The sequence below is a fragment of the Myxocyprinus asiaticus genome, chromosome 3, assembly GCF_019703515.2.
Source record: "Myxocyprinus asiaticus isolate MX2 ecotype Aquarium Trade chromosome 3, UBuf_Myxa_2, whole genome shotgun sequence".
NCBI lineage: Eukaryota > Metazoa > Chordata > Actinopteri > Cypriniformes > Catostomidae > Myxocyprinus > Myxocyprinus asiaticus.
Genome location: NC_059346.1, coordinates 66,900,198 through 66,913,182, shown reverse-complemented (window position 1 = coordinate 66,913,182; position 12,985 = coordinate 66,900,198). Strand labels below are relative to the sequence as shown.

Sequence of the window (12,985 nt, the reverse complement as noted above, 5' to 3'; positions counted from 1 at the left end):
AAATGCTGGAGCTCTGTCAGAGTGACCATTGTTCTTGGTCACCTCCCTGACTAAGGCCCTTCTCCCCCGATCGCTCAGTTTGGCCAGGTGGCCAGCTCTAGGAAGAGTCCTGGTGGTTCCAAAATTCTTCCATTTATGGATGATGGAGGCCACTGTGCTCATTTGGACCTTCAATGCTGCAGACATTTTTCTGTACCCTTCCCCAGATCTGTGCCTCGATACAATCCTGTCTCGGAGGTCTACAGACAATTCCTTGGACTTCATGGCTTGGTTTGTGCTCTGACATGCACTGTTAACTGTGGGACCTTATATAGACAGGTGTGTGCCTTTGCAAATCATGTCCAATCAACTGAATTTACCACAGGTGGACTCCAATCAAGTTGTAGAAACACCTCAAGGATGATAAGTGGAAACAGGATGCACCTGAGCTCAAATTTGAGTGTCAAATGCAAAGGTTGTGAATACTTATGTACATGTGATTTTTTTCGTTTTTATTTTTAATAAATTTGCAAAGATTTCAAACAAACTTCTTTCACATTGTCATTATGGGGTATTGTTTGTAGAATTTTGAGGAAAATAATTAATTTACTCCATTTTGGAATAAGGCTGTAACATAACAAAATGTGGAAAAAGTGAAGCACTGTGAATACTTTCCGGATGCACTGTACAAATTGTTGGAATTCCTGAGCACGAAGAGGGCAGAGATATGGTTAAATTCCTGGACGAGCTCTTCCCGAGTCTGCTCGACATAACAGGCCATAAACTGGAAATCGAGCGAGCTCACAGAGTCCCGGCTCGCAGATCTGCTGAGGGAGACAGGCCCCGATCAATTCTGGCCAAATTTCTGAGATCATCCGATAAAGATCTGGTGTTGCGCCAGGCGAGGAGCAAAGGAAAACTTTCTTGGAAGAATCACAATATTTTCTTGTTCCCGGACATTGCGAATTCGACAAGAGGGAAACGCGATCAGTTCAAGGAATGTAAGAAACTCTTACATCAACGGAAGATCGCTTTTGCACTGATGTTTCCGGCCAAACTGAGAATAGACACCAAATACGGCCACAAAGTATTTTTATGCCCCCCAAAAGCACTGTCCTTTATAGAAACTATGGGTGAGTAAACCATTGCATGTTACCTATGTGAGTGGACTGACTCGCTGTACATAACTTGATTGTCTGAGGAAGCTGGGCACCATTTTGTTTCTTTCTGCGTTGGCTCCGTCTAGCAGCTGGAGTTTGTTTTGTGGAATAACACTTCTCCTTCAAGAAACTTGTGCATTGATGGAAGATCGCTTTTACACTGAAGATCCCGGCCAGATTGAGAATGGACACTATAGATGACCGCAAAATATCCACATGATGTATTTTATAAAGCTGACGGATGTTTTTGTTTTTTATGCGGCCTCCGAGTGAATTTGACTCTTGATCATCCGAGGAACCGGAATGCCTGTTTTGTTTCATTATGTGCTGGCTCCGCCTAGCGGCTGGAGCTTGTTTTGTGGAATGACACTGCTTTGGGTCAGCTGTGGATGAATCTGATCGTTCTTTGTGCTTATGCCTCCTGTTGACTGGAGTTTGTTTTTGTGGAGTATTTTCATGGGACATTGGAATGATTACGTCATCTGCTGCACTCATAACAGCTGGTTCGTTGAACACTTGAAATACTTGTTTGTCTGCCCGAGGAAACTGAACGGCTTTATATCAGCTGGAGTTTGTTTTGTGGAGGAACACACCTTCAAAACAATTCTGTGAATGAATCTACACGTTCTTTCTGTTTATTCTGCCTGTTGGCTGGGGTCTGTTTTACAAAGTATTTTCTGTTATGTAATTTTGCCTCACAAAATCTGTACAGAAGCACCAGACTTGAACAATCCGATGGCAAAGTTGTCGCGGGGGTTCTCGTAGGCGTACGTGGACTCTTTGAGTTTAGAGGGATTGACGCAGGTTGGCGCTGTCGTGCGCGGGGTTAATTCGCACATTTTCTTTTTTTTTCTGTATGTTTCTTTCGAGGAGAAGTTCGGGGTTTTATTGTTGCACTAATGGGGAATGTGGTCTGTATAATCTTATTTTTGACACAGTTTATTTTTTCTATTATATCAAAATGTCAAATGTTAATGTGAATGGATTGTCTCTCTCCACATGGAATGTGAATGGGTTGGGGCACCCCATAAAAAGAAGGAAAGTTATTTCTTTTCTTAAGCATAAGAAATGTGATATAGTGTTTCTTCAAGAAACACATCTCTCCTCGCAGGAAGCGGACAAATTCGGGAAGATATGGGGTGGGCATGTTTTCTTTACTGCTGGCTCGAAAAAGAGCAGGGGAGTCATTATAGTGATAAATAAACATCTACAATTCAAATTTCTCAAACAGATTAAAGATAAATTAGGAAAAGTCATTATTGTTTTAGCTGATGATCAGGGCTTTTTTATAGATCTTGAAGGGATGTTGCAAGCCGCTGGCACCCCTCATGATATAATAGAGACTTTAATCTTTTGATGGACTCAGTCCTTGATCATAGTGAAGCGAAAGTGTGCAAGACCCCTAGAGCAACATTGACACTTCACAGGATGTGTAAAAATCTTGGTCTTACAGATATTTGGAGACTTTTGAACCCATCTGGTAGGGATTATACATTTTTCATCAGTCCATAAAATTTATTCTAGAATTGATTTTTTTTTTATATATATATCTAAATCCCTAATTTCATCTGTTGTTGATTGCTCAATTGGAAACATTTTAGTCTCAGATCACGCCCTGGTGAGTTTAGAGGTGTTGCCACATAGAGAAAAATAAATCATATAGTTGGCGCTTTAATGTATCCCTTTTGCAAAATCCTGATTTCCAACAAATGCTAAAGGCTGAAATCAATGTTTATATGGAGACCAACTGGTCCTCAATATACTCTGTGCGCGTGGCTTTGGAGGCACTTAAGGCAGTTCTTAGGGGTCGGATCATACAGTATACCTCATTCACCAAAAAATCCAAAGCACGAGAACTCGTGCAGTTGGAAGAGAATATTAAAAGTGCAGAGGCAGAACTGAAGCACCAAATGTCGTCTGATGGCCTCAGAGAATTGACCCGATTGAAATACAGATATAATACTATTTTGTCATGGAAGGTGGAGTTTTGGTTATTCAGGGCAAGACAGTCATACTTTGAGTCAGGGGACAAAGCAGGGAAGCTTTTGGCTAGATATATAAAGCGGAGAGATTCTTTTTCTACCATTCCCTCAGTGAAATCTGCTGGTGGTGAAATTTTTACCTTGGCCATTGATATTAATAATGCCTTTAAAGAATTCTATCTTGATCTTTACAGTTCCACGTCTTCGTCTACTGATGAAGATTTTAGAAACTTTATGGAACCATTAGAACTCCCTAAATTGACAACTGAGCAAAAATATTCTGTTGAATCTGAGATAACCTTGGAGGAGCTTGGCGAGGTAATTAAGGCCCTGCCTACTGGCAAGCCTCCGGGACCAGATGGCTTGCCGCTGAATTTTTTAGATCTTATGCTACAGAATTGGCTCCACTTTTGTTAGAAGTTTATACAGAGTCATTAAAGAATGGAAAGCTTCAGTCTGATTCTTAAAAAGGACAAAGATCCAAGCGAGTGTAAAAGTTACAGTCCAATTTCCCTGATCCAGCTAGATATAAAAATTTTGGCAAAAAGTCTGGCTATCCAATTAAGTAAAGTTATGACATCTCTTATACATATAGATCAGGTGGGGTTTATTCAGGGCCACAGCTCTTCAGACAACATTAGGCGTCTCATTAATATCATGTGGTCAGCGGCAAATGATCAGACTCCGGTCGCTGCCATCTCACTTGACGCCGAAAAGGCGTTTGATATGGTAGAATGGGATTATCTTTTTAAGATGCTGAAAATATACGGGTTCGGAAATACTTTTATTGGATGGATTAAGTTACTATATAGACACCCTGTAGCGGCGGTACAAACAAATGGATTAATTTCTGATTATTTTACTCTGAATAGGGGCACTCGGCAGGGTTGCCCTCTTTCCCCATTATTGTTCTGTCTTGCCCTGGAACCATTAGCAGCCGCGATAAGAAAGAAGATTTTCCAGGGGTGACAGCGGGAGGCGTGGCGCATAAGCTTTTACTTTACACAGATGTTATTTTATTATTCGTCTCTGACCCCACTAGATCTATGCCTTGCCTTACAGGATTATTAATTCCTTTTCAAAATTTTCAGGATACAGAGTTAATTGGTCTAAATCCGAAGCTTTAGCTCTGACAGCATATTGCCCAGTAATGGCTTTTCATTCGGGTGCCTTTCAATGGCCCAAACAGGGCATTAAGTATTTGGGCATTTTACTCCCAGCAAAATTATGTGATTTAGTCAGAGTTAATTTTGACCCTTTAATAAAAAGGTTTTCGAGTGATGTGAGTAGGTGGGCTTCATTACATTTATCGATGATTGGGAAGGTTAATGATATTAAAATGAACTGTATTCCAAAATTCAACTACCTACTACAGTCTCTCCCTGTAGATGTCCCCCTCTCTTATTTCAAGCAATTTGATAGCATGGTGAAGTCCTTCATTTGGAATGGAAAACACCCAGGTTACATTTCAACAAGTTGCAAGATATTGTTTTATTATTATGCATTCGGTCTCAGACATTTAGCTCATTGGTCACTTCCACCTGAGAGAGCCCCTCCCTGGTTTGGAATTGAACAGAAATGTATTGCCCCTATTTTACTATTACAAAGCCTTTCTATTAAACAAATTGGAGAAGTTAAGTCGCACCCCGTTATCTGCACACGCTATGGACAAAAGTGTCCAGAGTGTTTAATTCAGACATTTATTTAAATGCTGCCTCGAGCATATGGCTAAACCCAAAGTTGCGTATTGGTGAGTCCCCTTTCTGCTGGTCGGAGAGGATTGAGAGGGGTGTTAATACACTCGGTGACCTATATGAGAGTGGTGGGTTGAGATTGTTTGAAAATTTGGTCCAACATTTCAGGATTCCTAGATCTCAGTTCTTCGGGTACTTACAGCTGCACCACCTGCTCTGTACTATTTTTGGGAGTAGCATACACCCCCCTAAAAGGGCAGATACTCTAGAAGTGGTGATTAATGCTTTTGGAAAAGGTCATGAGGCATCAGTGTATTAATCCCTGCTAATTCTGAGTCTGGGGGATGGAGCTTCAGTTTCTCTCAAAAGATTATGGGAGAGAGATTTCAATTTGGATTGGAGGAGGGAGTGTGGGCTAAGATTCTAAAAAACGTCAAGTCTACATCTAGGGATTCAAGGGTGCGTCTGATGCAATTTAAGATTTTGAATCGATTATATTGGACCCCCTCTAGATTGTATAGACTTGGTCTTAAAGACACACCCACCTGCTGGCGATGCCAATCAGAAGACGGGGACACAACCCATGTTTTTTGGGGATGTGTTAAGATCCAAGAATTTTGGTTGAAGGTTTAGGGATTTTTGTGTGATGTGTTGGACACACGGTTTTCATTTTGCCCCAGACTCTGCATTTTGGGTGATGGGGAGGTCATACATTTTGGGGATAGCCACTTGAGAGGTTGGGTCCTGGCCGGAGTTATGGTGGCCAGAAGAATAATACTTAAGGGGTGGAAGATGGCTGGGGCACCCTCATTTCGGGAGTGGTGTGGGGAGATGAGTGAGGTTGCGGCATTTGAGGAGGCAATCTAGAGAAGGTTGGGAAAATGGGATTTGTTTAATAGGAAGTGGGGTGGATATTTGGATTTCTTGGAGGGTTCTCGGGGAGGGACAGTGGAGAGAGAGGTGTAGTGGATGTGTGTGATTATTATATATTTTGTTAGTTTTGTTTTGTTTTTTTGTTTGTTTGTGTGTCTATAATTACATGACCACTGGGGTGTTGTTGGGGGTCAGGTTGGGGATTGGTGGTGGATGATTATCCTATCAGTCAACCAGCGAATCGCAAAGGTTTTTAGTTTGATGTGTAAGTGATCTCTTATTTTTTTTTTTTTTTACAAAAGTATTTGTTTTATTAGTTTGTTTCTAATTTTTTGTTATAATTGTAAGAGACCACTGTAATGTGTGTTTGTGTGGGGTGGGGGGGTAGGTGTAGGGGTTTTAATTTATATAACTGATTCCGTATTTTATGTTGTGTTTATTGGTTTTTGTGTATGGAATCAATAAAAATGTTAATAACAAAAAACAGAAAGTTCTTGCAGAGGCAATTACTGTGCTGACTATTATTCAATGTTAAGCACAGCAAGCTTTAATCAGGCAAAAATGTTCCTTTACATTTTTAATAATTACATATTTGATTACATGAATTATTGTTACTTGAGGGCCTGTCTCAGCAAATGTGTGTGTGTGTATATATATATATATATATATATATATATATATATATATATATATATATATATATATATATGATTAATTATTTTGGCATATCATAATTAATTTAATTTTTAAAAAAAACTTTATCGATTGCCAGCCCTAATAATTATGCATGCAGTATAAATAAACACTTTTTAAGAGACTACACTGAATATTTGGACTTTAAAAAATCATTTGTCACACCATGACTTAAAGGAACTGCATATTAAGGCTTTACAATTAATTGAATAAATGTTACAATTACAGTTGCTGCGTAACTAATTGTGAAGTGTCAATGCCTTTCATGTAGGTGTACTCCTATTGCGTCACATCTCCATTTTTGCAGCAGTGGTGATCGAGCATTGTAAACAATCAGACATGTCCATTGCTCACTTCTATGTACAATCTATTCTAAATATGAATACATTTTTCATGCAGCTCAATGTCTTGATTTACTTGTATAAAATAGCTATGAGGTAATTCAGGAACACAGTTTTCCAAATATGGCATGCAACTGCCATACACAAAGTATTTTAATGTCAGTTCTATTAATCAAAATTAATTGCAATTAAAATGTCAATTATTCCCATTGATAATTATGATTTGTTATAATCCTTCCTGCACTATACAGTGGAGTATAGTGTATATACTCAAAAGTATGTGGAGAGGGCATATATAGTTCGCTAGATTATTCTGCTGATGGATGACAGAAATTCCCAATTTGTCCGCGCTACACAGTTTTATTTTGATGTGGTCAGGGAGCGCAGAGTTGTCAAAACCTTTATCTATGGTGTAAATGGGTCGTTTCAGTTTGTGGGAGAGGTAACTACATCTCTAACTAAGTTTACAATAATGAAAACACACTAGCAATTCAGGCAATACGTTTTTTAAAATATCAACTCAGTCGTGATTCAGGAGATACCTTTTTAAACAGTCAATCTCATAATAATATTCTAATATATTGTTTTTAATGTGGATTGACGACAGCAGCCATGCTTTGGATTGTTTGTGAGTCACTCTTAGGGAGTTAGAAGTCCTCAGGAGGACTCAGCCGTCATGGGTTTAGGAGCTACTTTTAGTGTTAAAATGCTTTATGAATTACTCCTAGATTAAAATTTTATGAGCATTATTTTATAATGTTGACACTGACCTTTAAAAAAAGATATCGCCTGAATCGCTAGTGTGTTTTCATTATTGTAAACTTAGAGATGTAGTTACCTCTCCCACAAACTGAAACAACCCATTTACACCACAGATAAAGGTTTTGACAACTCTGCGCTCCCTGACCACATCAAAATAAAACTGTATAGCGCGGACGAATTGGGAATTTCTGTCGTCCATCAGCAGAATAATCTAGCAAAATATATATATGCCCTCTCCAGACCACACATCATCCAACAATTCATGGCGTATTTTTTTCCTGTGGATGTGCGCTCACTACAGAGAAAAAAGGGGGCATTCACAGGGAATCACTGCAATTGCAGGGCTACATAGTATTTTGATGCTGTTGACGGGATTCATGCTCGTTTCATTACATCAACACAGGATGAAGAAATCTTCATCATCCTAAAAAAATAAATCTATCTATCTACAGTTGAAGTCAGAAGTTTACATACACCTTAGCCAAATACATTTAAACTCAGTTTTTCACAATTCCTGACATTTAATCATAGAAAACATTCCCTGTCATTTAGGATCACTACTTTATTTTAAATATATAAACGTCTGAATAATAGTAGAGAGAATTATTTATTTCAGCTTTTATTTCTTTCACCACATTCACAGTGGGTCAGAAGTTTACATACATTTTGTTAGTATTTGGTAGCATTGCCTTTAAATTGTTTAACTTGGGTCAAACATTTTGGGTATCCTTCCACAAGCTTCCCACAATAAGTTGCTGGAATTTTGTCCCATTCCTCCAGACAGAACTGGTGTAACTGAGTCAGGTTTGTAGGCCTCCTTGCTCGCACACGCTTTTTCAGTTCTGCCCACAAATTTTCCATCGGATTGAGGTCAGGGCTTTGTGATGGCCACTCCAATAACTTGACTTTGTTGTCCTTAAGCCATTTTGCCACAACTTTGGAGGTATGCTTGGGGTCATTGTCCATTTGGAAGACCCATTTGCGACCGAGCTTTAACTTCCTGGCTGATGACTTGAGATGTTGCTTCAATATATCCACATAATTTTCCTTCCTCATGATGCCATCTATTTTGTGAAGTGCACCAGTCCCTCCTGCAGCAAAGCACCCCCACAACATGATGCTGCCACCCCCATGCTTCACGGTTGGGATGGTTTTCTTCAGCTTGCAAGCCTCACCCTTTTTCCTCCAAACATAACGATGGTCATTATGTCAGTTAATCAGACCAGAAGACATTTCTCCAAAATGTGCATGTGCACATGCAAACTGTGGTCAGGCTTTTTTATGGCGGTTTTGGAGCAGTTGCTTCTTCCTTGCTGAACAGCCTTTCAGATTATGTCGATATAGGACTCGTTTTACTGTGGATTTACTTGTCTACCTGTTTCCTCCAGCATCTTCACAAGGTCCTTTGCAGTTGTTCTGGGATTGATTTGCACTTTTCACACCAAACTACGTTCATCTCTAGGAGACAGAATGTGTCTCCGTCCTGAGCGGTATGATGGCTGCGTGGTTCCACGGTGTTTATACTTGCATACTATTGTTTGTACAGATGAACGTGGTACCTTCAGGCATTTGGAAATTGCTCTCAAAGATGAACCAGACTTGTGGAGGTCCACAATTTTTTTTCTGAGGTCTTGGCTGATTTATTTTGATTTTCCCATGATGTTAAGCAAAGAGGCACTGAGTTGTAAGGTAGGCCATCCACAGGTACACCTCCAACTGACTCCAATTAGCCAATCAGAAGCTAATTGGCTAATTGTCTAAAGGCTTGACATAATTTTCTGGAATTTTTCAAGCTGCTTAAAAGCACAGTTAACTTAGTGTATGTAAACGTCTGACCCACTGGAACTGTGATATAGTCAATTAAAAGTGAAACAATGTCAGTAAACAACTTTTGGAAAAATTACTCATGCCATGAACAAAGTAGTCCTAAAAACTGGCCAAAACTATAGTATGCTAATATGAAATCTGTGAGTGGTTAAAAAAATCAGTTTTAATGACTTCAACCTAAGTGTATGTAAACTTCTGACTTCAACTGTATCTATTTATCTATCCTTTATTTACTGTATATATCATTGTCTGTCAAGCTGACAAATAGCTGTTCCCTGTCTACCAATCACTGAGGGCGATTTAAAAGAGCGCGATAAAACATGATATCACCCATAGCAACAAGGTCAACTCCGCCTTACTCTTATCTTAAAATTTCCTAACTAAAACTTGCTCTTAGCGGTTTTGTGAATAGGTTTTAAGCAAAAACTCCTAACTATAAGCGGTAAGATAAAAATCTTTGTGAATATGGGTCCTGAACAATAAGTATTGTTCTGTAAAATTAACACTACTCTTGAATCCCCTCACTAGTGTGCACTATTGCATTATGACTCGAGCAGCATCACAATTGTCTTTACTCTTCTGCATGTCCATCTTGTCCGTTGTGTGAACTTTCAGGTGTCTCTTTAATGCCGACTGATCGTAGTACCTCTTGTCACAATATGAACAGCAGTAGGGTTTCTCTTTTGTGTGCACTAGCTCATGTCTCCTGAGGTGGCATGCTCTCCTGAAGCTCTTGTCACAGTGTGAGCAGTTGTGCATTTTTTCACCCGTGTGAGTTAACTGGTGCAGTTTGAGGCTGCTGGTCACCGTGAAGCGTTTGCCGCACTCGTCGCAGCTGTACGGTCTCTCTCCAGTGTGCATGCGCATGTGGATGGACAGATGTCCGGCCTGGCTGAAGGTCTTCGTACACCGTTCGCATTGGTACGGCTTTTCGCCCGTGTGGATCCGGAGGTGGTTTTTCAGGTCGCCCATAGCATTGAATCTCTTGCCGCACTGGCTGCAGCAGTACGGCCTCTCTCCAGTGTGCAGTCGCCGATGGGTCCTCAGACTGCTGTCGTGGGTGAAGCTTTTGCCACACTCAGTGCAGCTGAACGGCCTTTCACCCGTGTGAGTCCGCGAATGCACTTTGAGCTGGTTGAGTTCGTTGAATCGTTTGCCGCACTGCAAGCAACCATACGGCCTCTCACCTGTGTGAGTTCTCTTGTGCGTGCGCAGCAGGCCCTTGTAGGCGTAGCTCTTTCCGCACACGTCACAGATGAAGGGTCTTTCTCCAGTGTGCGTGCGCTCGTGGTTTTTAAAGATATCGGCGCGGTCGAAACCCTTGCCGCATAGGCTGCAGACGTACTGCTTCTCTGAGCTGTGCGATCTCAAGTGAATGTTGAGTGATGCTTCATGCTTGAAGGTCTTACTACACTGACTGCAGGGATAATTCAGACTTGGGTCTAATCCTTGCGAGTTTGGGGGAGATTCTGTTATCTGTAATTTTCCAGGAAAACCCTCTCCCGACTGTCCGTCTGGACTTGACACTTCTATCTTTGTCTCAGTGAACTGCTGCTCTTCATCCACTGGTTTAGTATCTCTGCTGTGGTTACTACCATCTTCATCAGCACTGTCTGACACTACACTTACCTTTATGCCACTCACTGGAGATTTAAATTCAGAGCAACATTTAAAGTCTTCATCTGAATTCTCAGTCTTGATTTCTTTATCCATGTATTTAAGAGACGTGTGAAGATTCGAGAGGTCAATAGCACATCCATCCTCAGGGTCGGTTTTCACGAATGTCACTATCGTCGTTGACTGATCTTTGCTGAACCGATGCACTCCGACATCTGCGGTTTGTGATTTTAGGCAGCTGTTCAGTAAATCTCCACTGATCTTAGTTTCAAGTCTGTACTCACTCGTATGAGCAGACGGAAACAGATCTTGAGTGAAATCATTTCTTGAACAGTCAAACTGAGCTACAAGAGAAGAAAACATCTTGTAACATATATGCTCAATTATTGCCCAAACATTAATAACAGGAAGATATAATTAACATCATATCAGGAAGACTGAAGAAAATCAGCTGATCTTAAGAGAATAAAAGTGCAATCCTGAATTTACAAGACTGAGTGAAATATTTAACAGATGATACTGACATCTGACATTCTTAGTAATGACACATTACGAGTTATAACTATATTCTGGAGACGGAGGCTAGCTGTCACACTTTTCAATCCAGTGAGTATTTCTCAATAACACAAAAGTAGAAAAAAAGCTGAAAATCGACTATTTTCGATATTACTGCCCAGGTAAAAAAGACACATTGACCTTTTGTGACAACGTGCCCCAATATCAAAGCATGTTGTGACACTGTATGGGGCAAGATGTCACAATGGGACCTGCCTTTAAACCAATGGAGTAAGTTTCATGTAAACATTGAGGTAAACACATTCCCAGTCACCCCCATCATGACCTCTAAAACAAAATCTACGTCTTTATTAAACACAGCAGCAAAATTTCAAAAGTAAAGCAACTGAAGCATTTATGAAACCGCAAGACTGGAAAAGATAACGTACAAATATATCAAAACATAGCTTTGGCCAACAAATATTGTACTTGATAAATGACATGTAAAACAGATGTGACAACATGCCCCGACCAGACATTAATGAAAGATACCTTTGTCTTAAGAACACATTTATACTAGTAAAGTAAAAATCTGCCTTCATGATATAATTGACTCTTGTTTTAATGTATGCCAGTGTGGTTTGATTATCTTCACTTGTTGACCCAAGAGCTAGAACAAAAATATGAAGAGAGTGAAAATGTACGTTTTAGGGCAGACTTCACAAAAATTATTGTAATTTAAAAGGGGTTTAAACACACAAAATGATTTAAAGCACTTGTGACAGCTTGCCAGGTCTCCACCATTGAATATCTCTGTAAAACATGCCAATAGAGTTATTTAACATCTGATAAATGTAAACTTTCTATAACTAATATAGTTTATTTAATATCTGAATTTCCCGCACCTGTTGTTTTCATACGTTTTGGCCTTTTGTCTTTTGCACACAGTCGCTTCCTCAGATCTTCATTTTCGGACTCAATCTGCTGGATTTTGCGCTGATATTCCGCCAGACTCTGATCCACTGAATTCAGAATATCACTGACAGTCGCGCGGAAGATCTCATTTAACGAAGATTCAAGAAATGATTTTAAGTCACCAATCTTCGCCATTTCATCAAACACAGGAGTCGCAGTGAGCGTAAACAGACACACTACCGCTCCCATCTGGACTGGAGAAACACAACAGCCGCCTTCTTCTTCTTCATTATCATCATAGCAAATGACAGAAGAATATGAACTATGCAACGGTTTACTATGTACACTTTCCCCCCCTATAGTGTCATTTGTGCTGCTTCACTTTCCCCATAAACCCCTGACATGTGTGTTTTTGAAATTGTTACATTTACTCATGTACAATTTGAATTGTTCTTAATAATAATAGTAAAGGATATAGCTGCAGGGAATTTACCTGTAGACCGATCAGCTCTCCGTGTGTTGTTCAGATCGTCCTCACAGTCCAGAGAATCATTATCACACACATGATATTTTTCTATCTAAACAGGTGCCCTATAGGTAAATGTAAGAATTGCCCTATGCACCCATGCATCCTTCATACCTGCCCT

At 40.0% G+C, this 12,985-nt stretch overlaps 1 protein-coding gene across 1 annotated transcript; it reads right to left on the bottom strand.

The window, feature by feature from the left end:
- Positions 1 to 7,661: 7,661 nt before the first annotated feature.
- LOC127422781 (zinc finger protein 3) lies at positions 7,662 to 12,554 on the bottom strand. The gene is made up of 2 exons (XM_051666545.1): positions 12,329 to 12,554; positions 7,662 to 11,272 (listed from the first exon to the last, which is right to left on the bottom strand). Exons 1-2 carry the CDS (start codon positions 12,531 to 12,533, stop codon positions 9,846 to 9,848), a joined length of 1,632 nt encoding a protein of 543 aa, XP_051522505.1. The 5' UTR covers positions 12,534 to 12,554; the 3' UTR covers positions 7,662 to 9,845.
- Positions 12,555 to 12,985: the final 431 nt, after the last annotated feature.

Bases quoted from the DNA above. Each gene is read 5' to 3' on its own strand.
- LOC127422781 (XM_051666545.1), bottom strand. From the start codon at position 12,533: ATGGCGAAGATTGGTGACTTAAAATCATTTCTTGAATCTTCGTTAAAT. The intron at 11,273-12,328 runs GTGCGGGAAATT...CTTCTCTTGTAG, and splicing joins AAAACGTATGAAAACAACAG to CTCAGTTTGACTGTTCAAGA.